Source organism: Anguilla rostrata, chromosome 6 (genome assembly GCF_018555375.3).
Source record: "Anguilla rostrata isolate EN2019 chromosome 6, ASM1855537v3, whole genome shotgun sequence".
Taxonomy (NCBI): domain Eukaryota; kingdom Metazoa; phylum Chordata; class Actinopteri; order Anguilliformes; family Anguillidae; genus Anguilla; species Anguilla rostrata.
In genome coordinates, this window is record NC_057938.1 from 55894545 (window position 1) to 55921261 (window position 26717).

Below are 26717 nucleotides of genomic sequence, written 5' to 3' on the forward strand. Positions count from 1 at the left end.
AGATGAACCCATGGGATGAACACAGCGGATGAACCTGCAGGTTAACCCAGCGGATGAACCCAGGGTATTAGGCCTGTTCTTGTCTCTCAGCAGACTAGCAGACTGACTCATCGGCCAATTCCAGAGTAATGAAGCCTCTCGAACCCGGATTCAAAATTCATTCAACGTGAAAATTGCGCATATTTCAGCTCCAGCCCTAGTAGACGTGGTGGAACATTTACAGCGCATTTGCAATGGATTTAAAACAAGCCCTCGTCTGATTCGCAAGCCATCGCAACTGGGCCTGGAACACATTAGCGATCGAGTTATAATGTGCTGGCAATTAACATGTAGTTTATTTGTTTTGCTTGTTGGGTTTTTTGTTTGTTTTTGTATGGTTTTTTTTTAATTTGTTCCATTGATCAAAACCCATAATTTTCTTGTTTTCATTTGTATGTTTTTTGCTAGTCTTTTGGGTTTTTAATTTTTTTATTTATTGATTTTTCTAGCTGCCAAATTGCATTTCTGGGTAGACTTTCGCAAAGACACTGCAGTCTGATTTGGCCAAAACAGGAGCTTCCCCACCAAAGCAGCATACAAAACACACACACAAGTAGTCCAGTGCAGTACAGTCCAGCCCAGTCCAGTACAGAGCAGTCCAGTGCAGTCCAGTCCAGTCCAGTCCAGTCCAGCCCAGTCCAGTCCAGTACAGTGCAGTCCAGTCCAGTACAGTCCAGTCTAGTGCAGTGCAGTGCAGTGCAGTCCAGCCCAGCCCAGTCCAGTACAGTGCAGTCCAGTCCAGTACAGTCCAGTCTAGTGCAGTGCAGTGCAGTGCAGTCCAGCCCAGCCCAGTCCAGTCCAGTCCAGTCCAGTCCAGTCCAGCCCAGTCCAGTGCAGTGCAGTGCAGTCCAGTCCAGTCCAGTCCAGTCCAGTCCAGTCCAGTCCAGTCCAGTCCAGTCCAGTCCAGTCCAGTGCAGTGCAGTGTAGTGCAGTCCAGTCCAGTGCAGTCCAGTGCAGTGCAGTGCAGTGCAATGCAGTCCAGTGCAGTCCAGCTTTGTCCATCACGTCTCATCGCGCCCACCACACGGCTCCCCCTGTCTGCCCGCGCAATCACTGCACTCTAAATACAGACCCGCGCAGCCTTGCAGAAAGGGCACCGCCATTAAAAAACACATAGACCTCACGTGTGTTTATACACACCCGTCGCACTTGAATCAAGACCTTACAATAGCGTTGTTACGATACCTCTTCTTCGTCACTCTCTGTCTCCCTCTTTCTGTCTCTCTTTCTCTCAACAGTCCTCAGTGTTTAAAGTCAAAGACGCAACGTCAAACTGAACATTAATGTCAGAAGTACTCACAGGTCATTCATGTTTCAAAAGAGAACAAAAATTATGCACTTTAAATACCTATGAACCCAAGTTATAAGGATCTGCAATGTGGTTCCTAACTTTAAATACCATTTTCAGCATTAAACTGACACAAGGAGCTTTACTGTTTATACTATCAAAGCACACCTGATTTGTCAGATAAAGCCTTCACATATAAGCTCAACATTCTTATTATTTTTTTAAATCCTTATCAGTCTCATAGAGGATGTGCTTATATCTACAGAGTATGTGAATGGAGAGGGAAATATTAAAAATGCAATAATTCAATAAACATAATCTTAAATGGAGCATAAAAATGTAACTCTAATCAGTCTCCTTTGTGCCCACCTGCAGTATTATCTCTCAGGGCTTTTAATTAATTCACATTATCGTCATAATTATTCATTTTGTTTTACAACTTGAAAAACATTGGAAAATATTGCAGAATTTTCTGTGTGTCAATATCTCTGCTTACCCGTGCAGCAAAAACAAAGCACTAAGATCAGTGAGTATTATCAATGGCAAAAAAGGCGCTGGTATCTGAAGAAACGCTTGTTCCAAAGGGAATTGCTGAAATAACCACAGCCTTAAGCCAAGCTGTTTGATCAGAGACTGGGGTATACTGTACACACCACTCCTATATTGTATATCACTCACACTGAGGTATACTGTACACACCACTCCTATACTGTATATCACTCACACTGAGGTATACTGTACACCACTCTACTGTAATCACTCACATGGATACGTACACACCCCCTAATGTATATCACTCACACTGAGGTATACTGTACACACCACTCCTATACCGTATATCACTCACACTGAGGTATCCTGTGCACAGCACTTATATAGCCAGACAGGTGTTGGTAAGGACAGATGTATGTTACCTGTACACACAGGTGTATAAAGTAAGTTTGGATATTTTTTAATTGATTTTTTTTTTAAAGACGTCTTAGACTTGCACATAATATATTGATATTCGAAATGCTGATTTAATTGTCTTTTATGAATTTAATTATTTCAATGCTTGCTCATTTAGTCGCTCAAACTATTAAACACAGCTTCACTAAACCGCAAGCTTAGCATTGTGAATTCAAGAATAGCACTGATTTAAGGGGACTGGATAAAATATTTTTTCCCCATTTCAAACTGACAACAACACCATGCTTGGGCAATAAAAGAAGGTTAAGTGAATGCACACCTTTTCTGGGAAAAAAAATCATGTTCTCCAAGGTTATAAGAGGAAAAAACTGCACAGCATTTTACACCATTTTAAATGAATAACAGAATAAAGAAAAGACTAAGGCTAACCCGCGTTGGGTCAATTTCATTTCAGCTCAGTCAAAGAAAACCTGAAATAAGGCACAATTATTAACCTGAAAATTACAGCCATTTGCCATTACATTAACTGAACTGGAATTTATTTCCAAAAACTGAATACACTGAAATGGAACTGAATTCATTTTTCTAAAATTTTTTTATTTATTTATAAAATCTTTTAAAATAAAACTGAATACAAAGTGACTGCACAGTAAAGTGCTAAACGAGCTCACATACAGCCACAGAAGAAAAAGAAACCTGAAAAAGCGCCTATGAAGAGTTTTTGAATGTCAAATATAATAATTATCATCGTCAATAATTTAATTATTATTAATATGATTATTCAAGTTAATGAGACCTCAACTGACTCATTATTTTCTACATGTGAATGCATAAAATCCCACGAAATTAGTGGCTCAAGGGGTTATAATGTTTATTTACAGGATTTCAGAGTATTTTCCAAAGGAGTACTATACTGCTGCTATTATTATTATTATTATTATTATTATTATTATTATTATTATTATTATTATATCAAATGCATTTGTAGACCTAAAGTTCATAAACAAAGAATACTAACCACAATATGGAAATAACAATTATATTCATCAAAGTAATGACCCGTCTAGATGGGGTGAATAGCCCGTTCTTGGCATTATGCATTTTTTATGTTCAAAGAGAGGATCTACAAAAGTCAAAACAAAAAAAGAAATATTTAAAAAATAATAAAATAATATTGATTGCGGTTTTGGACTGGCCTTACTCCCTTTCGATGGGCTTCGCGAGTGTTCCAGGACTCCCGCGGAGATGCCGCCCACGCGCCTGGGCTGAACGCCTGAGAGAGTGCAGCGGGTCGCGGCGGCTCTCGCGCCTCTCGCGGAACAGCCCGGAGCTCAGCACACAGATCACGCAGCGCCGTGACCGCACCTTAAAAAATCAGCTCCGCAGCGCCAAATTAACATACGCCAAATTAGGAAACATAAAAAAAAATTAAATAAATAAAAACACGGCGCAAACTATGATTCTTAATATTCTGGGCAACAAAAAGAGACCGAGTGCGTTTACAGTGCTTTAAACAATAGCTTTCATCTGACTGGTTTAACCCTTTGAAGAGCAGTTTTTTTTCTGAATGTTCTTTTTTTTCAACATTCCAAGTCAGTGTTCTAGAAATCTACTGCTTTCATTTGCCAGCAGTGACTGTGACATCAGCATTAGAATGTTCAGTAAAGAACATTCCAATCACACATATGTGATCACACACACACCTCAAAGGGTTAGAGAGCTACCCAGCAGTATGACTGGATGGTGAAGGTTATGTTATTTTGTAAAAAGAAAAAACATGAGCGATACAAATCTCCCAGCATATGCGCATGAGGAATGCTAACGGCTAATCATAATGGATTTTTTTTCAAGCAGAAAGGGAGAAAACTGGAAAGATGGACTTTTTTTTTTTTTGAGCACAGACCAAAGATGTTGACTCCAGTGAAATGTTCTGCAGAGTTATCACAAACAAGCTTGCAGCAGAGCAGCTGGTACTCTTCCAGCTACTGTAAACATCACTGTTTCTCTCTTCGCTCACTCACTTCTCGCTTTTCTTTTTTCTTTTTTTTTTCCCTTTTCTTTCTGGTAGCATGGTAACCATTACAATTCATTAATTTCCAAGTTTATTTCTGGCTCCCCGGAGAGCAGGCAGAAACAAGCTGGCTAAACATAACCCTGCTTTACTGTTGACAGGGGAGCAGATTGGCAGGCGCGGACCTGCTCCACACGTCCCGCTTATCGCACTTCTGGGGAAAGGAATAAAAAACAAACCAACGGCAAGCCTCCATTACACCGATTAAAAAGGGAAATAAAATGATGGCTTATTTCGCCCACCGAGGAGTCTTTCCCACAGTGGCACTTTGTGATTACGCAAAGTGCAAGAAAGCTCTTTGGCTAGATAAAGGGATAAAACAAGGCGCCTCAAAAGGCTGTGGAGGCCTGGATGAGCTCTACGTCTTCCTTAAACCAGCAGAGACTCGAACCCGTCCTGCAAACCCGCTTATTACCCCAGCCTGCGCTCCCTGCATCCTGCAGCTGCCCCGCACCGTTCCCCCATCAGGTACTATCAACCCGCGCCCGCTTATTACCCCTGTGCGCCACTCTGCATCCTGCAGCTGCCCCGCACCGTTCCCCCATCAGGTACTATCAGTGCGCCACTCTGCAGCCCCAAGTAATTACTTGATAAATAAATGTAAATGAATGGTTTGTGTCACTGCCTACGACCCAAATAATCTTGATTGCGCACGCTTTCAGAAGCACTTCCCTTTCAGGAAAGAAAGATCCTGCCCGAGCACTTCCACCACCCATTAATCAACACTACACAAATAGCACCTTCAAAATGGACAATAGATATTTATCTCCTTTTTTTCCTTTTTTTAAAAATCCACACAGAAACAGAGAAATAAATGGAGAGCGTCTGAGGCAGGCTGCAGTGTGTAATGCCCCCCCCCCTCGCACCCCCCCGCACCCACCCCCCCCCTCCTGCAGAGGAGAGAGATAAACTAATAAACACAGCACATCTCTAAATGAAACACAGTGTGCTGCTCTTTCATTGTGTTCCTTCCAGACTGGGCTAGAGCAGGACGGGATGGGGTGAATTACATGAATTAAATGTGCAGTTCTATGAACACATGAATTAAATATGCAGTTCTATGACTGTTTATGACACATGAATTAAATATGCAGTTCTATAAACACATGAATTAAATGTGCAGTTCTATGAACACATGAAGTAAATGTGCAGTTCTATGAACACATGAAGTAAATATGCTGTTCTATGAACACATGAATTAAATATGCAGTTCTATAAACACGTGAATTAAATGCATGCTATAACAATGAATTAATGTGCATTCTATGAACACATGAAAGTAAACTGTGCAGTTCTTCTAATGAAACCAAACATGAAGGTAAGACGATAAGTACCATTCTGGAGCTCCATCTCGCCTCTCTTCCCCTCCCCCTCTCTCTCCCCCGCACCCTCCCTCCACGTTTTTCTTAATCTTACGATATGTGCGTGGGTGGAGACAGGCCCTCCCACAGCCAATCGATACTCAGATGTCAGAGGGGCCTGCGGCAGACGGACGGGGGAGAAGAACAGCGCCGGTCTGCAGGGGACGGGCGGCAGAGACACGGGCCCCGGGTTTTTAACAAAGGCTTGCTACTTCCTGCCATGGATTTCTTTTTTTTTTTTTGTATGTCTTTCTTTAAAATGATGCATTCCATCATCAAGTTCCCCGATACCTGCGCAACAAACAGGTGTTTATAACGAGAAGGAGCAGGGCCATAAATCCCTGACCGAAAATAACGGCACATTTTTACTACCCCATGTAGGCCATGAATAAAAGCTCTAAACCGGCCATAAAGCAATGCTAATGAATAGAAGGAAGGCATGGAGGCAATTACACATCGAGCTGAAAGGGAGAGTGTGCCAGTCTAAAACAGGGGGGGGGGGCACACGCTGCTGTGGGCGGGGCCAGTCGGAACAGCAGGGGGGGTGGGCACATGCTGCTGTGTGTGGGTATTCTGGGGAATTAGCCCTGAGTGACTGAGCCAGGTCAAGAGCAAATACGAATCTCACAACCGTGAGAAGATCCAATAAGCAGCCCTACACAGGTAGACAACTCTGTCCAATCAATGCTATACATGAACACAATACTGACCAATCAATGTTACACAAGGAACACAAACATTGACCAATCAATGCTATACATGGATACAACTCTGTCCAGTCAATGCTATACATGAACACAATACTGACCAATCAATGTTACGCAAGGAACACAAACATTGACCAATCAATGCTATACACGGATACAACTCTGTCCAGTCAATGCTATACATGAATACAATACTGACCAATCAATGCTACACATGGACACAAACACTGACCAATCAATGTTATACAGAGAAACAACTCTGACCAATCAATACCACGCAGGGATAAAACACTGGCCAATCATGTTTCAGTAGACAGCCACAGCCACAGATGAAACAGGTGGAGTTAAAGCAGGTAAATCCCAGCTGTGTGTAGCTGTGTGTGAGCACGGTACAGGACCTACACGCTTCTTTAAAAAGAGCTCATTTGGTGGAGGGCACCCGAATGATTTGAGATATGAAGCAGAAATAATTAAGGTGACCGCTTGCTGACTGCTCATAATTAGTGTATTTTTTTGTGTTTGCGGAGTAAATCAGTCTCTGATGTCCCAGCATCCCATAATAATCAATTCTGGAGGCACAGCAGTTCAGGCTGTGGGAGGTCTCTCTAAAAGTACAGCGAAGGAGGTCTATACCCTCCTTAAATGGGCCCTGCACCTCACACACCCCACACAACAGACCCCCATGCTCCTCCCCCCACCCCCCTCCCCACCACCCCCCCCCCCCCTTTTATTTCTTTAAAATCTCTGCACCGTCTTAAAAAAAGCTGGCTTTGTGTTCGGTTATGGGGAGCGTGCTTTTATACCACAGAACCCCCCCCCCCGCCCCCACCCCCCCCTCCCCCTTGTGCAGGTCACTCCAGAGCTGCTAAGACCATCAGCTCATCTCTGAACTGTCTCAGCGTCTCAAAAGCCACATCTGTATCACTGGCAAGGGGGGGGGGACTAGGGGTGGCTAGGGGGAGGTCCGGGGGGGCGGGGGGACTGGGGGGGGCAGGGGTGCTCAATAGCGGGGAGTGAGAAGTGTGTAATTGCACAGCGACGGCAGCGTCTCAGTGAATGTGGGGTACAGCCTGTCAGATTTGGGGGGGCCTCTTTCTCAGAGCTCCTCTGCGATGCCAGGATTAATTTATCAGCGTTCCGATTGGCTGTGAGGCTGTTACCACGGGAGATGGAACCAGGAAGGAATTTTTTTAAATGCGACCAATGGGGTTTGCGGTTGGGAGGGGCTCCAGCGGTAACCCCGATGGAGTTTCTTGTGGACGGACCGCGGTCGACATCGCCGAACGGGTTGCGATGTGAAAGCGATCTCCAACGGTTACGTAGATTCTGCATGACGGATGACCTCACAAAGCAAAACTGCCAAGACGCTTTCTACACTACAGCTACATGCCTGTCATTCTATTTTTAAAATAAAATGGCAGTTTTTGCTGTCGTTCTCCAACACTCACGCGATATCATTTAACGTTTACACACCTGAGAACCTCAAAATGATCCGTTTGTACGTGACAACGAACACCACCATTTTCATTTATCATTTAGTCACAGACTCACGCTTTCACTACCAAAAGTAGAATTTCTGAATCCAGACTACCATCTGTTCGTAGGAAATTAACAATGTTGAACAATGTGGCAGAACAAACATAAGTTTTTAAAAAAGGGTTAACCTTCTCAAAAGCTGATCACTGAGCACTCTTTTTTGCCTTTTTTTGGTTTCTAAGCAGGTTTAAAAATACCGACCCACTCAACAGCTGTCTCTGCATGAAGAACTGACAAGGGGGGGTGAGTCGCGGGGGTGAGGGGTGGGGGAACCCAAAAATCAAACCTAAGGCCGTTATTGGCTACAGGGGCGCGGGGGCTTACCTTGGGCGCGGGTGCGTTGGACACGCCCCCCATGCGTTTGCAGGCCAGCTCATTGGTGGAGGTGGTGACGGCGACGGTGATGGGCGTGGGCAGCAGGGAGGGGATGACGGGCAGGGGGAGGAGCCCGGGCCGGTTGTTGCTGCTGGGGAGGGCGTGGCCGTTGAGGCCGCCGCCGCCGCTGGCGGTTGCCGCGGCGCTGCAGCTGCTGTTCAGCGCGTTGCCCAGCAACGCACAGCGCTCCCGCCTCTCCCACCCGCCGCGGAAGTCCCGCTCAAAGCGGTTGTGCTGCCGAGACATCACCAGGGGGCGCTCTTCTGCTCAGAGGGAACGAGGGCCCGGCCTGTCAATCAGAGGGAGAGGCGGGACCAGCGTTAGGGCGGGGCTAGAGAGGTGATAAAACACACTGAATAAATACAACTTCGATATCAATAATGCATTATTATTATTATTATTATTAGTATTATTATTATTATTATTATTATTATTATTATTATTATCATTATTGGTCGGGGACTTGATGCCCATCTTCCTGGAGGACTGGTAACAGTGCGAGTTGCAATGGGACACACAGAAAGCTCAGAGCCCCAGCCCTGCACTCCACACATTAATCTTGGAGGCCCCGGTCATCTTTTGCACCACAAACACCGCTTCATGATTCATGCTAAATTATTCATTCATAAATATTAGTGGTGCGAAGCAGCTGGACAGTGGGAGAATTCCTTCGGGGAGCGTCGAATCTCTGGAGCTCGGCTGACCGCAGACAGGTCCGGACAGAATTAGCTGCGCGTGTGGCGTTATGAATATGAAATATGAAATATGCTAATATTTGCTAAACCTGCAGGTTTGCCGTCTGTGTACTGTGTCCACTGCACCTGTACCCATCCAGAATATATGGATATCCAAGAAATATCAATAAATAAGTCGGTAAAAAAAAAGTAAATAAATAAAGGAAGAAAAGGAAGCTATTTTCAGCGAGCCAGGCCGGGCTCTCCGCTCGAGCGCCGTGTCTTTAATGAGGAGGGAGCGCGCGCGCTGATACCAGCTCGTCCTTCACGTCTGCTGCGCTATCCCCCGCTGCCCTCACAACAACAAAAACAACAATGGCACTTGATCTGAAAAGCTAATGCTTTGAGACAGAGAGAGAGAGAGAGAGAGAGAGAGGGAGAGAAGGAGAGAGAGAGAGAGAGAGAGAGAGAGAGAGGGAGGGAGGTGGGGGAACAGTGTGGTTATCGGTGTTGTGATGATGTTTGACTTGATAACGCAGGCAGGGGTGATAACGATAAGTCTCAGAGAAAGTAAGTGTTGAAGGCTGGGCAGCACACGACTCCATTCAAGGGCCCTTTTCTCTTCTCTCTCTCTCTCTACACTTTCACCCTCTTGATGGAGTCATTAGCAGACGTGGCACTGAACTTCACAGTTACGTTGATGAAGCTCAATTGTATACAGCGGTTTCCTCTGAAGACCAAAGCCAATGCGTTCATTAGTTGTGTGTCTGATATAAAATCACGGAAGTCGCTCATTTTTTCTCCAGCCAAGAAAAGGCAAAGATTATTGTGACTGGGGGAAACAGCACAGCAAGAAACAATGGTGAAGAATCTAAGGCCACGGACAGCACAAGCAAACACTGAAGTAAAAAACTGAGAAGTCATATCTGATCCCGATTTAAGCTTTCAGAACCACATGAAACGTGTAACCGAAATGTCTTTTATCATCTAGGAAACATTTCTAAAGTACAGCCTCTACTCACGCAACCAGATCGTGCGAAGCTTTCATAACCAGTAGACTTGACTACTGCAATGTTCTCTTTTCTGGGTTACTACTAAAAACTACTACCCACCTGCAACTCATTCAAAGAGTGGCAGCAAGTGTTTAAAAAATAAATTAATGAATATATAAAACACACACATTACCCCCATACTTCAGTCCTTGCATTGGTTCCCTGTCCATTTCAGAATAGATTTTAAGGCGCTTTTGTGTGTTTTTAAAGCTCTCAATGGTCGAGTGTCTTCATACATTTCCGACCGAATATGTGCCTAGTCAAGCTCTTAGATCTTCTAGTGCCTGTTTGCTCGAGTCACACACAAAAAAACTGGACAGTTTCCCAGCCTATGGAACTGGTTACCTCTGCATATCAGAGTCAGACTCCATAAGGAGTTTTAAAAACTAGCTTAAAACTCACCTCTTCACTCTGGCTTTCACCTACATTATATATTTTATTTTTATTATCACTATGTATTTATTTATTTTAGACTTTCTATCATTTTAATTATACATATATACTGTTATTATTCTAATGATTTTACTTCTGCCTGTACCGTTTTGATTTTATTGCTGTTTTTGTCATGTAAAGAACTTTGTGCTTCAAATATTCATATGAAAATGCCATACAATTATTATACATTATTATTATTAGTAGTAGTAGTATACAGCATCAACCAGTAACGCACTACATAGAAATAAGAATCAAAAGGATATGCAAGAATTTGGCCTCTTCAAATCCCAAAACTGTTACGTGGCATATTTTATAAAGGCAAAAAAAAAAAACATTATTTTCACTAGCCTATTATTATTATTATTATTATTATTACTATTGTTGTTGTTGTTGTTGCTGTTTATTTGTATAAGTTTCGTTATTTGTATGTATTTAATTTACATGAGCGACCGAAGAGGAAATAACTATACACGACGCTTTCGACTCGCTCTGTCCGGGTGCTGGGCGCCCAACGACTTTAACACACGAGCCGCCGTGCACGCGCACTCCGACGAGGAGCGCAGCGAAAGACGGATCAGAAACGAACCAGCGGGAGAGTGGCAGCCGTGTGATTAAACTGGAGGGAAAAAAAGAGAAAAGTTTCTCACAGACGTGAGCACGGAATACACAGCCCACGCCGCCGCAGCTGTCACTGCCGATAGAGGAGCATTAACAAACACATTGGGGAATTACAGTGATAGCGGCGCGGAAAGACTTCGACAAAACAGATGGACAGCCCTGCAATGAAGTCCACGCCGACGGAAACAATAGCTGAGACCAAGCATGTCTCTTAAATAAAATAATTCGGCCTTTACGGCGCGACCTTGGCAGTTCTGCCAGCCCCCCCACCCCCTGTTGCTATGCTATGTTCGCGTATTTATTGCCTCTCGCCCCCCTTCCTTGGAAACTTCTTGCTGATGAAGAAGGACCAACGTATTACATTACATTACATTTATTTGGCAGACGCTTTTATCCAAAGCGACGTACAAAAAGTGCATTTCATGGTCATAGACAACTGCTAAACACAGGTTCAGTAAGGTACAATACTTATTTTGCACAGCTATTTCTAGCCAAGAACACAGTTCACACAGTGAACACTATTCTGACACTATTCTGACCACGTATACACCGAGCGTCTCTACAATAGGATCCCGCTTTCCTATGGAAGATAAAACAATATACATTAATAGCAGGAGCCACGAATAAGACCCAGTATCTGCGTATCTATGACAGCATTCCTGAAATACCGTGCAAAAGCTTCTGCTGTGTGTGTACAACGGAACAGATTAGACAGACCGACAGCTCCTCCGATTCAAATCCAAGGTATTCAAATAGGCATTTAATTAACGGAGAAGTCTGTTCGGCCAAAAATAGCCACAAGCCACAAACATATTTTTAAAACCGTTCCTTTTAAATGTCTGTGCAAGTATAGCGCCGATTCACACAGGCCTAGGGTGAATCGTGGAAGACTGGCGGTTGATAAAACGCGTGGGGGTCTTTGATCAGTATGTGCGAGTAGAATATTTATAGAAACGTGAACAAGGAAAGCTAATTTATAGGTAGGAAGGAACAACAACCGGCGCGTGAAAAAAGGAGGCACACTCCACTGGAGTTAAATAAACTGGGGGAAAAGGGGCTGTATATTTATTCTAGGATTACTGGAGAGACAGACGAGAAAAAGAGACGGGAACCCGTCTTCAGTCAGCGGATGATTTTTAACGAGGAGACACCGGGCTTCGCAGAGCACGCGCAGCATTCCGTCGGCCGTTCAGAGCAGAGAACAGAGACATCGATTTAATCTAACTACTTTGCCGGGAATTAACGCTTCATTGCAATTCAAAAGGAGAAATTCAACCGACAAACTTAACGCTTGTAAAAACGGCGAGGGGCTTGACCTTTTAACGCCGGGGGAAGGAATTTTCTTTCTCTAATAAAGAGCAGTCGGCCGTTTAATAACCGTACTTTTCCGTTTCATTCGAATTTTAAAAAGCTAATATAGGCATGCGTTTAAGAAGCCAGACAAATGCCGCAAATAACATGATGCTCTTCGAGGAGTGCAAAGGCGCTTAGTAATATTAGCAAATACATGTATCCAATATTAATAAATACGCTTTTCATTCTGACGCCATCTGCCCATATGAAAGCAGTCTACATACTGTACATGTTCAAAGGCTTCACAAACCATTTGACCTGAGTTCACCTACGTTCCCACAGGTGAGACTCGCCATCTGTTCACTCTGACTGAAACCTGACAGTGTGGCTCTCATGAGTTTGATATTACCGTATGACCGAGTGGTAATGTGCAGTAACGCTGGGCTTATGTGCTCGTTGGTATGACATACACCCTGATATCAGGAAGTATTTTTCTCCACACATATTTATTAATGAATGGAATATGTACCCAGGAAGACCACACCTTCCTTCCTCCTCCTAATCTTTCTCTATCCCTTTTTCTTTTCCCTCGTCCTAACACCTGCAAGCAAAAAAACGTACAAATGAATTATTAAACCCATGTCTAGGGGTACAATTTTATGTACCCATAGGGTACCATCCCAGTGAATGGACTGCATTTATATAGCACTTTTATCCAAAGCGCTTTACGATTGATGCCTCTCATTCACCAGACCAATTGGTGGTTAGATGTCTTGCTCAGAGACACTTCGACATGCCCAGGGCGGGGGATTGAACCGGCAACCCTCCAACTGCCAGACAACCGCTCTTACCTCCTGAGCTAGTGACAAGCGGTGCAGTTTTTAGGAACTTTTTTTTGCACCTTTTTTTTCCTGAGAGTGCAGAGTCTGTGCCGGTTGCCCTTGCTGACTCTCTCTCTCTCTCTCTCTCTCTCTCGGGGGTGGGCTGTGCTCTCCCCCTCGGGGGAATTCGAGCTCTTCGATCTGCGCACCTGTGCACCTGTGCACCTGTGTCTGGGCTGCGAGGCGCTCTGGATGAGAACTTCGGGGAGCCGGCCCTGGAGGAGAGATAAGCTAGCGCACCACGTGGCTCTCCGGCGCCGGGGCCGGCCGCTCCTGCTGCAGGGGAACAGCGACGGGCTCAGACGGGCTGCTGGCCGCGCTGCTCCTGTCTTACACAACACACGGGCACATTAGGAGGACGTGTGAGGCTCTTAAGTACAAGCATTACTCGTGTTTGCACTGAGATGTGTGTGTGTGTGTGTGTGTGCGTGTCTGTATGTGTGTGTGTGTCTGTGTGCGTGTGTGTACGTGTGCATTTCGGAAAGCATTCTGGGCTTGAAACCCACTCAGTGTTACTGGCAGTGCTGAATGCTCTTGTTGGTTCTGTGATGTGCGTTTAATGTACCTCGCAGTGACGGCTGTAATGCCCGGGATAGGCATCGCCATAATCATATGTAAATTACTATAATCAGAGCTGCTGTCTGAATGAATTCGGATGCACGTGGTCTTGGGATGTGCTCTAAATGCTTTGCAGTTGACTGAACTAACGAAATACTGAGTGGAGTTGCTGGTACTGAAGCTAAGCGGTGGTTGTGTTAGTAGGTAAGCAGGCTGGGCTGTAGTATGACTACAGGTGGTGGTAGTACTGTAGTCTAGATGGGCTGGCTTGGTTGTGAGCTAGCGGTGGGCTTGGTTAGTGTGAGCTAAGCAGGTGGGCTGTGTACTGAGTAGCGGCTGGTGGTGTACAGCTAGCAGGTGGCTTTATACTGAAGCTAAGCAGGCTGGGCTTGGTAACCCAGCTACAGGGTGTTATGAGCTAAGCGGCTGTGGTAGTGCTGAGCTAATGTGTTGGTTTACTGAAGTAAGATGGGCTGGCTTGGTATATGTAGCTAAGATGGGCTGGCTGGAGTGTGAAGCTAGAGGCGTTTGGGTAGTCTGAGCTAGCGGCGACTGGTATAAAAAGCTAGTGGCTGGCCTGTTAACTGAAGCAATGGCTGGGCTGTTAGTGTGAATAAGCAGGTGGTTTGATACTGAAGTAATGGCGCTTAGTACTGAACTAGATGGCTGGCTGGTTAGTATGAACTAGATGCGTGGCTTGGTAGTACTGACTAACAGGGCTGAGCTTGGTTAGTACTGAAGTAACAGGCTGCGTAGTACTGAAGCAAGATGGCTGAGCTTGGTATACTGAAGCTAATGGCTCTTGGTTAGTACTGAAGCTAAGCAGGGCTGGGCTTGGTTAGTACTGAAGCTAAGATGGGCTGGGCTTGGTTAGTACTGAAGCTAAGATGGGCTGGGCTTGGTTAGTACTGAAGCTAAGCAGGGCTGGGCTTGGTTAGTACTGAAGCTAAGCAGGGCTGGGCTTGGTTAGTACTGAAGCTAAGCAGGGCTGGGCTTGGTTAGTACTGAAGCTAAGCAGGGCTGGGCTTGGTTAGTACTGAAGCTAAGATGGGCTGGGCTTGGTTAGTACTGAAGCTAAGCAGGGCTGGGCTTGGTTAGTACTGAAGCTAAGCAGGGCTGGGCTTGGTTAGTACTGAAGCTAAGCAGGGCTGGGCTTGGTTAGTACTGAAGCTAAGCAGGGCTGGGCTTGGTTAGCACTGAAGCTAAGCATGGCTGGGCTTGGTTAGCACTGAAGCTAAGCATGGCTGGGCTTGGTTAGTGCTGAAGCTGAGCAGGGCTGGGCTTAGTTAGCGCTGAAGCTAAGCAGGGCTGGGCTTGGTTAGTACTGAAGCTAAGCAGGGCTGGGCTTGGTTAGCGCTGAAGCTAAGATGGGCTGGGCTTGGTTAGTACTGAAGCTAAGCAGGGCTGGGCTTGGTTAGCGCTGAAGCTAAGATGGGCTGGGCTTGATTAGCAGTGCTGTAGTGCAATGATGGGGATGCTGTGTCGGAGGAGGAACACTAAACCTGATGTTCTTATTCACCAGTTTAAGCGATTACAGAGCTCTCCTGGGCCGATGTACACTGCGTGTTTCGGTGTAAAATGGTTGCCGTGAATCACCCAGGTGGGAGTTAAACACTGGTGATGACTGCGGTGAGTCAGCAGAGAGCTTATCCACACCTCCAGACGCTGGAATATAAAATCAGCTCATTATCATCACCAATACTGAACCAAAAAAATAAACAAAATCTCTTCCTGTCGTTCACGCTAAAATGGGAACATATCGTGAATGTGGACTGACAGCTAAATCCACCACTGATATAAAACAGAATAAAGAAACGAAAAAGCAGCGAGTTAAAAAAAAAAAACACACAACACATAAAAACATCAAAATATGACTAAGCCAAGTGGATTGTGGACTGTATTTGTGGGCGTTATTTTACTGTATGTCTGCTCAGAATATATATATATATTTTTTTCCTGTAGTGGAATCTCATATTCACATTCAAATTGGGCTGCCATGCACGCTAGGCCTGGGCGATCCCATTCAATGCACGGGTGCAACAAAAGGAAGGGGGTGGATTGGGGGGGGGGGGGACAGGGGGGTGTGTGAGTCCCCCACCCCCTTTTTCGCCAGGTTCAGCCAGTTAACAGCGTTTAACACAAATAAAGCACCTTCTATCTGAGGAATATTATGCTTTCCCCACTGTTGCAAACTTATCCAAAATTTTCATTTTCAGATAGTAAGCTTTTCATTTAATAATTTCTCTCAGTAAAATCATGCGGTAAATCTGATAGACTGCCCTTCAAGTTACAGGGCTTCCCTCCGAGGGACTAACCTGGATAAAAAAGTAAAGCAGATGCATTATTCCCCGAAAATGCGCTTCATATCTTTGACAAACTGTAGCAAAAACGTAACTCAATGCAAGAAACCCAAGTGTGCAAACAGTAGGCCATTTCTCTCCGTAATAAACGAGGGTAGGTCTGTCCTAATGTTTTAAAGCAGTCTACGCCATGCTGTGAGCTGTGGTATATGCTTTCCAGATAAACAGCATTTTTATTCTGAAAGATAAATGATGACCAGAATCATCCTCACCTCAAAATGGTGCTTATGCGCGGTCTGCAATTGTGTGAAAAATACTTGCTTACGCTGACTATATAAATGGTGTGGATGCATTGGTAGGACCCTGTGGAGATTATCACCTCTGTAGAAAGTGTTGCATCAGGATTTAAGGGCATCAGAACAGAACAGTTGCTTGGCTACACCCCTATTTTATTACATCACAATGGGCTTACATCACCTCTGTAGAAGATTGCTGCATTAATATATAAGCACATCGGAAGTACAGTGGTTTGGCTACACCCCCTGTTTCATTACATCACAATGGGTTTACATAACCACGAGAATGTGCTGCATCAGTATAATAAGCACATCAGAAGAACAGTTGCTTAGCTGCACACCTGTTTTATTACATCACAATGGGTTTACATCACCTCTGTAGAAGGTGCTGCATCAGTATTTAAGTGCATCGGAAGTACTGTGGTTTGGCTACACGCCTGTTTATTACTACACAGTGGGTTGCTAATTCTCTGTTTGCTGCTTCTTATTTTAAGTAAATATTGCACGCTTTGTTTTTCTGTGATGCACAGTAATGTGGTGTCGCGTCTGAGGGGGAGATTTGATTTGGAGTCTCAGCTGCAACACAGCGGCTCTTCAACCACATGACATCAGCACTACACGGCCACAACAGACCTGCTTTGCTGACATGTCATAAAAATCACATAACCATAATCACGTCATAATGGCATTACAACTGCCTAATCCCTGAACATCAGTACTGCACATAACCCACAGATTCTGAGCTGAGTCTGTCCCATCAGTACTGCACATAACCCACAGATACTGAGCTGAGTCTGTCCCATCAGTACTGCACATAACCCACAGATACTGAGCTGAGTCTGTCCCATCAGTACTGCACATAACCCACAGACACTGAGCTGAGTCTGTCCCATCAGCACTGCACATAACCCACAGATACTGAGCTGAGTCTGTCTCATCAGTACTGCACATAACCCACAGATACTGAGCTGAGTCTGTCCCATCAGTACTGCACATAACCCACAGATACTGAGCTGAGTCTGTCCCATCAGTACTGCACATAACCCACAGATACTGAGCTGAGTCTGTCCCATCAGTACTGCACATAACCCACAGACACTGAGCTGAGTCTGTCCCATCAGTACTGCACATAACCCACAGATACTGAGCTGAGTCTGTCCCATCAGTACTGCACATAACCCACAGATACTGAGCTGAGTCTGTCCCATCAGTACTGCACATAACCCACAGACACTGAGCTGAGTCTGTCCCATCAGTACTGCACATAACCCACAGATACTGAGCTGAGTCTCTCATCAGTACTGCACATAACCCACAGATACTGAGCTGAGTCTGTCCCATCAGTACTGCACATAACCCACAGATACTGAGCTGAGTTTGTCCCATCAGCACTGCACATAACCCACAGATACTGAGCTGAGTCTGTTCCATCAGTACTGCACATAACCCACAGATACTGAGCTGAGTCTGTCCCATCAGTACTGCACATAACCCACAGATACTGAGCTGAGTCTGTCCCATCAGTACTGCACATAACCCACAGATACTGAGCTGAGTCTGTCCCATCAGTACTGCACATAACCCACAGATACTGAGCTGAGTCTGTCTCATCAGTACTGCACATAACCACAGATACTGAGCTGAGTCTGTCCATCAGTACTGCACATAACCCACAGATACTGAGCTGAGTCTGTCCCATCAGTACTGCACATAACCCACAGATACTGAGCTGAGTCTGTCTCATCAGTACTGCACATAACCCACAGATACTGAGCTGAGTCTGTCCCATCAGTACTGCACATAACCCACAGATACTGAGCTGAGTCTGTCCCATCAGTACTGCACATAACCCACAGATACTGAGCTGAGTCTGTCCCATCAGTACTGCACATAACCCACAGATACTGAGCTGAGTCTGTCTCATCAGTACTGCACATAACCCACAGATACTGAGCTGAGTCTGTCTCATCAGTACTGCACATAACCCACAGATACTGAGCTGAGTCTGTCCATCAGTACTGCACATAACCCACAGATACTGAGCTGAGTCTGTCCATCAGTACTGCACATAACCCACAGATACTGAGCTGAGTCTGTCCCATCAGTACTGCACATAACCCACAGATACTGAGCTGAGTCTCTCATCAGTACTGCACATAACCCACAGATACTGAGCTGAGTCTCTCATCAGTACTGCACATAACCCACAGATACTGAGCTGAGTCTGTCCCATCAGTACTGCACATAACCCACAGATACTGAGCTGAGTCTGTCCCATCAGTACTGCACATAACCCACAGATACTGAGCTGAGTCTGTCCCATCAGTACTGCACATAACCCACAGATACTGAGCTGAGTCTGTCCCATCAGTACTGCACATAACCCACAGATACTGAGCTGAGTCTGTCTCATCAGTACTGCACATAACCCACAGATACTGAGCTGAGTCTGTCCCATCAGTACTGCACATAACCCACAGATACTGAGCTGAGTCTGTCCCATCAGTACTGCACATAACCCACAGATACTGAGCTGAGTCTGTCCCATCAGTACTGCACATAACCCACAGATACTGAGCTGAGTCTGTCCATCAGTACTGCACATAACCCACAGATACTGAGCTGAGTCTGTCCCATCAGTACTGCACATAACCCACAGATACTGAGCTGAGTCTGTCCCATCAGTACTGCACATAACCCACAGATACTGAGCTGAGTCTGTCCCATCAGTACTGCACATAACCCACAGATACTGAGCTGAGTCTGTCCCATCAGTACTGCACATAACCCACAGATACTGAGCTGAGTCTGTCCCATCAGTACTGCACATAACCCACAGATACTGAGCTGAGTCTGTCCCATCAGTACTGCACATAACCCACAGATACTGAGCTGAGTCTGTCCCATCAGTACTGCACATAACCCACAGATACTGAGCTGAGTCTGTCCCATCAGTACTGCACATAACCCACAGATACTGAGCTGAGTCTGTCCCATCAGTACTGCACATAACCCACAGATACTGAGCTGAGTCTGTCTCCTCAGTACTGCACATAACCCACAGATACTGAGCTGAGTCTCTCATCAGCACTGCACATAACCCACAGATACTGAGCTGAGTCTGTCTCAGCTGCTCATGCATAAAGCAGTGCTTTCCACAGCTTGATACTGATGAAGAAACAACAGCTGGAACTGATCATTAGAGCTGAATTTCATTACAACCCACAGCATCACACACACACCCTCTTACTCTCTCTCTCTCTCTCTCTCTCACACACACACACACACACACTCACACACAACCTACTCTCATACACACTCACACAACCTCTTATTCTCATACACACACACACACACACACCCTCTTACTCTCAGACACACACACACACTCACACACAACACCAACACACTCACACAACGACACACACCCCCCTCTATTGCACACACATTATGGATGAGGCCCACGCACCCCCCGCCACAGTGGACCCATAATCGATCAGGACGAGCGTCGCACGCAGGACACACACTCCTCCGAGGTTCTCACCGTCCCTCTGAACCATAACTGAGGTCTCCCACAATGTCTCCATGAACATACAGGCCCGGGTGACAGGCTGGGCTAGTTTTTAATGCGCTCTGCATTCAGAGTGAAATCAATGCAATTAGCATTCAGACACCCCGCACGTTTCTCCAGTGCCCCCCCCCCCCCCCCCAACACTCCGGCAAAATAAAGGGAAGTGTGCCGACCGAGCCGACGGCGAAGGGATTTCATTTTAACAGGCAGGTTCCAGGGCACCTTAAACTGCTATGAACACATTCAGGAAAAAAGTCAAGCTTATTAGCTTCATGCTCCATTATCAGCGGTTGGCAACCTGCAGCCAAAATGGAATAAGTGCAAAAAAAACATACAAATACAATGCATAAACAAATAAATTATTGCCATCAATTGGTAAATATTTAAATTTTTATATAATGAGATATGTAATGCAAATTAATACATTAATTGTTTTTTTGTGAACCTGAACATATTTTAATTGGTTTATTTATTCTTAATAACCTCTCCTCCACCTCCTGCCCCAGAAGGAGAATTTAGGAGAATGAGATGCATTCGCTCAGCACAGGTTTAGAATGAGACGCATTCTCATTCTGGTTTAACACAGGCTGGGTTTCATACAAGCTGGGTTTGATACAAGCTGGGATTAACACAGGCTGGGTGTCCCTATCAGAGCTGCCACACAGTATTAACCCCAGTGTGTGTTCACAGAGGGCATTCCTTCGCAGTCTAACCCACCCAAAGCAGCAGAGCTTGACCGTACACACACTGAGCTACTACTGGCGCTACAGACACCAGCAATGGGGAAGAAACAGAGACCAAATAAAAACTCCATTTTCTGAGAGGAGCAGAAGGAGCTTTCCTCGAAGTGAATCGAGAGCCCAAACACAGGCTGGGTCAACGAGCGGGTTACACATCGGCCAAAACCAGGGGAAGAGCAGTGGAGTACCACAGGCCCAAACACAGGGGGTGTCCATCAGAGCCCACAGTCAAACCAGGGGGTCCAGAGAGACCTGCACAGCCCAAACACAGGGAGTACCGCATGAGAGACCTACTGGTGCCAAACCACAAGGGGGAGAACCAGAGGACCATAACAACGTCCAATCACAGGAGCGAAGGCGCCAGAGACCTCAAGGCCCAAACACAGGGGGGAGGCGCAGGAGAGACCTGCACAGGCCCAAACACAGGGGGGAGGCGCAGGAGAGACCTGCACAGGCCTGTGGGGGCACGTGCGGAGGCGCTGGGTCACACTGCGCCCTCAATACTGAGTCCAACGCGGAGGAGGCTCCCCCTAGTGAGCTCCCACTCACGCTGTCCCAGGGCTAACCTCCGTTTGGAGGGACATCTGTTGACTGAGAGCAGACACCCACATCCCTGCTCCCGGCTGCTCGAGGCCGAGCCGGTTCATTCGCGGTAAAAAAAACCAGCAGATCGGCAAAAACACGCCGACAACCGGCGCCGACCAGCCGAACGGCTCCACCGCGACGCCGTACGGAAACAAACAAACAAACGGCGGCCGAAACAAATTCATTACGACTGCAATTACTGTCTCACCCAATCCACCCCTTTTTTACACAGGACCCAATAACATGGTGAGTTATGGCTGTACGGTCCCCAGTCTGGTCCGTGGCTGTGAGCGGAATGAGCGGGGAATAGGGGAGGCCGCGCGTGGGCCCTGCTGGTCCGTGGCTGTGAGCAGAACGAGCGGGGAATAGAGGAGGCCGCGCGTGGGCCCTGCTGGTCCGTGGCTGTGAGCGGAGCGAGCAGGGAATAGAGGAGGCCGCGCGTGGGCCCTGCTGGTCCGTGGCTGTGAGCAGAACGAGCGGGGAATAGAGGACGCCGCGCGGGGCCCTGCTGGTCCCTGCTGTGAGCAGAACGAGCGGATAAGGACGCCGCCGTGGGCCCTGCTGGTCCGTGGCTGTGAGCAGAACGAGCGGGGAATAGAGGACGCCGCGCGTGGGCCCTGCTGGTCCGTGGCTGTGAGCAGAACGAGCGGGGAATAGAGGACGCCGCGCGTGGGCCCTGCTGGTCCGTGGCTGTGAGCGGGACGAGCGGGGAATAGAGGAGGCCGCGCGTGGGCCCTGCACAGCTGAGAGGCTGATGGACGAGCGGCGCTTCGGCTCCGCGCAGCACCCAGATTTGCTCTTTTTGTTCCCCTCCCGCCACGCTCAGATCTGTCAGCGCTGATTCAGACGCGGCTCCCTGGCAGACCGAAGCCGCGGTGATCGGCCGCAGCTCGAACCCGCTTCCCCTCGCCACGGTTACGGCCCGCTTCCCCTCGCCACGGTTACGGCGCCGTACGCCCACCACGCCGCTGGCCCACTATCAGCCCAAAAAAAACCCAACAATCCAGTTACACAGCGACAGAGAAAATATCCAATTTTAAAAAGAAACACAGACACACACTCTCACACACACACACTCACACACATACACACACACTCTCTCTCACACACACACACACACACTCTCACACACACGCACACACACACACACACACACACACACACACCACACACACACACACCTCTCACACACACACACACACACACACACACTCTCACACACACACACACACACAACACACACACTTCACACACACCCACACACACACACACACACACACACACACACACACTCACACACATTCACACACACACGCACGCACACACACACACACACACACACATCCACACACACACACACACACACAGTCATTAGCGGTGGGGTGAGAGCGGCCTGGTGCTTATTGCAGCTGAAAGGCATGACCAGGTTCCCCTGGCCCTTCAGCACAATGGAGCCCAGACTGCCTGAGAGGAGGACTCAGCGCTCCTGTGTTCTATTATCCAGCATCCGCCTCCTACCAGCAATCCACTCTATGACTATTCATGCCAACGGCACTCCAGACCAGCAGAGAGAGAGAGGGGGAGAGGGGGAGAGAGGGAGGGGGGGGGGGGGGGGAGAGACAGAGAGAGAGAGAGGAGGGAGGGAGGGAGAGAGAGAGGCAGAGAGAGAGACAGCTCTTTGTGGCGTTCTTAAAATGACACCTGCACGTACGCACAGAACAGTCACTCTGTCAGCGAGTCGAACGTGGGCGGGGAACAGCTGCCATGTCAGACAGACAATATAAAGGACATCCAGCTTAAACCCACCTGCGCCCACACAATGACAGAGAGGATCCAGCATACGCCCACCTCCACCCAGCATACGCCCACCATACACCCAGCATACACCCACCTCCACCCAGCATACGCCCACCATACACCCAGCATACACCTACCTCCACCCAGCATACGCCCACCATACACCCAGCATACACCCACCTCCACCCAGCATACGCCCACCATACACTCAGCATACGCCCACCTCAACCCAGCATACGCCCACCATACACCAGCTAAACTACCCACCCAGCATACGCCCACCATATACCCAGCATACACCCAACATACACCCACCATATACCCAGCATACACCCACCTCCACCCAGCATACACCCAACATACACCCAGAATACACCCAACATACACCCAGCATACGCCCACCAGACACCCAGCATACGCCCACCTCCACCCAGCATACACCCAGCATACACCCACCTCCACCCAGCATACACCCACCATACACCCAGCATACGCCCACCTCCATCCAGCATACACCCACCATACACCCAGCATACACCCACCTCCACCCACTCAATGACGACGTGGATCCAGCATACCCCACCATACAACACATGCTAGCCTATAGCACACTCTGCCATACAGCACCCTCTAGCATACAGCACACACACCATACAGCACACTCTAGCATACAGCACACACACCATACAGCACACGCTAGCCTATAGCACACACACCATACAGCACACGCTAGCACACAGCACACACACCATACAGCACACGTTAGCATAAAGCACACCCACCATACAGCACACGCTAGCATAAAGCGTACTGTAGCTGCTCTCTTCTGTCTCCACATGTCAGCACAGCACAGCTCCGCTCCGCTGGCCGCGAGCTGAAGAAATATGGAGCCTATTTCCCACATGGACACACTCATTTCTGTGTGCAAGTGTGTGATTCGTGTGTGCATGCATGCGTCCATGCGAGTGGGTGCACGTGTGTGTGTGTGTATGTGTCTGTGTGTGTCCGTGTATGTGTGTGTGCGTGTGTGTATGTGTCTGTGTGTGTGCGTGTGTGAGGGAGTGTGTGTATATGTGTGTGTGTGTGTGTGTGTGTGAGGGAGTGTGAGCATGTCTGCGTGTGTGTATGTGTCTGTGTGTGTGTGTTCGTTGAGGGATGCAATGTTGGGTGTGTATGTGGGTCTGTGTGGGTGTTGTGAGGGAGTGTGTGGGTGGTGTGTGTGTGTGTGAGGGAGTATGTGTATGTGTGTGTGTGTGAGTGTGATGGAGTGCGTGTATGGGGTAGTGTGAGTGTGTGGGGAGGCGTGTAGTGGTGGTTGTGTTTGTGTGTGTGTGAGGGAGGTTATTTTGTGTGGTTGTGTGTAGGGAGTGCGTATATGTGTGTGTGGTTGTGTGGTGGGTGAGGGGAGTATGGTATATGTGTGTTGTGTGTGTGAGACGTTGATTGTGTGTGTGTGTGTGTGTGTGAGGGAGTGTGTGTATATGTGTGTGTGTGTGTGTGTATGCGAGCTAAAGGATGCTTCAGATCTAAGCATGAATGATTTGGGTTTTTCACATGTTAAACCCACAGCAGAAGCCTGCAGAAATGGGGCCTCCGTTCTGACAGAAAGAGAGAATGGGGGGGGGGCACAAACACGCTCTCCCCCCCCAGCCAAACCTGCCAGCGTCTGAATGGCCAAAGCCTCCACTGTAAAGCACGCTAACAATACCCAGCAGCCCGAGGAGCGCAAGCACTGAGCCATCAGGCAGGCCGTCTGAGCGTCAGAGGCTAACAGAAACAGGCCAGTCCTAACCCCCCCCATCTGTCGGCTGCACTGTAAGTCAAATATAAATAAACGCGTCACACCGACAGCACCGTGGTTCTGCACCAGACTGGGGGAAACGGCGCGGGCTGCAGTTTAACGCTCATTTCTACTGGTTTCAACATCCGCGGCGTTCAATTAGCGCGACGCTTCTTTCCTATTGGCCCGTTAAGCAGCGCTAATAGCTGATCAGGCCGCCTCGACCCGATTTCATTCCCGCACATGAGCAGCAGATGGGCGGAGGCGGGATTAATGGACGTTCAGAATAACGCTGTTTTTCTTTTTTTTCTTCATTTGGAGCAGGGAGACCTCCGCGTGGCGTAAAGGTCCTGCTCATCGCGCAGGGGAGCGGTTCAGGAGCCACGGCGGGGGACACGCGCGTCTCCACGGCAGCGGAGCGCGACGGGAGGGGGGGAGGGTGGGGGTGGGGACCGCGTGACGCAGCGGGAACGCGAGGGGCAGCGGGACGTCCCATGGTATTACAGACGCTTCACTGCGGACGCGGCGAACGCAGACCTGTAAAATCCACACATCTCACCTCATAAACGCACCTGTGAGAGGAGCCCTGTAGAACTGATGCTGCTCTTCCTGTAATGTTTCTTTAAGGGGCCCGTCCAAAGCACCGCGCTCATCCCTGATCTGGATGAGACTCCATTACATTAGAACATTACCTTTTCATATGACACCAGAGGACTACCCCCCCCCCCCCATTAGGGGAGACCCCGCCCCAATCGCCTCTCATTCCGCCCCAAACAGGAAATGAAAACCCATTCGCCGCCTTTCACCTGAACTCATAACCCAGATGAGCACAGTGCAGCTTAACTGTATTTATGGTGTAGTGTAGTGTGTGCAGTGTGACTGTATTTATGGTGTAGTGTAGTGTGTGCAGTGTGACTGTATTTATGGTGTAGTGTAGTGTGTGCAGTGTGACTGTATTTATGGTGTAGTGTAGTGTGTGCAGTGTGACTGTATTTATGGTGTAGTGTAGTGTGCGCAGTGTGACTGTATTTATGGTGTAGTGTAGTGTGCGCAGTGTGACTGTATTTATGGTGTAGTGTAGTGTGCGCAGTGTGACTGTATTTATGGTGTAGTGTAGTGTGCGCAGTGTGACTGTATTTATGGTGTAGTGTAGTGTGTGCAGTGTGACTGTATTTATGGTGTAGTGTAGTGTGTGCAGTGTGACTGTATTTATGGTGTAGTGTAGTGTGTGCAGTGTGACTGTATTTATGGTGTAGTGTAGTGTGTGCAGTGTGACTGTATTTATGGTGTAGTGTAGTGTGTGCAGTGTGACTGTATTTATGGTGTAGTGTAGTGTGTGCAGTGTGACTGTATTTATGGTGTAGTGTAGTGTGTGCAGTGTGACTGTATTTATGGTGTAGTGTAGTGTGTGCAGTGTGACTGTATTTATGGTGTAGTGTAGTGTGTGCAGTGTGACTGTATTTATGGTGTAGTGTAGTGTGTGCAGTGTGACTGTATTTATGTTCGTGTAAGGTGGCAGTGCGTATTATGGTGTAGTTATGTCTGTGGACTGTATTATGTGTAGTGTATTGTGCATGTGACTGTATTATGTGTAGTGATTGGTGCGCAGTTGACTGTATTTAGGTGTAGTGTATTCTGCCAGTGTATGTATTTATGGTGTATGTAGTGTGTGCAGTGTGACTGTATTTATGGTGTAGTGTAGTGTGTGCAGTGTGACTGTATTTATGGTGTAGTGTAGTGTGTGCAGTGTGACTGTATTTATGGTGTAGTGTAGTGTGTGCAGTGTGACTGTATTTATGGTGTAGTGTAGTGTGTGCAGTGTGACTGTATTTATGGTGTAGTGTAGCGTGT

The 26717-nt window shown here is 47.3% G+C and overlaps 1 protein-coding gene across 2 annotated transcripts in view; it reads right to left on the reverse strand.

Moving 5' to 3' along the window:
• LOC135257711 (kelch-like protein 29) overlaps positions 1 to 26717 on the reverse strand; it is a 191024-nt gene that overhangs the window by 98437 nt on the left and 65870 nt on the right. For both annotated transcript variants that reach the window (XM_064340753.1, XM_064340752.1), the window contains exon 2: positions 8236 to 8575. In XM_064340753.1, coding sequence (XP_064196823.1) covers positions 8236 to 8532 — 297 coding nt within the window. In that variant the 5' untranslated portion in view covers positions 8533 to 8575. The remainder of the gene's footprint in view (positions 1 to 8235; positions 8576 to 26717) is intronic.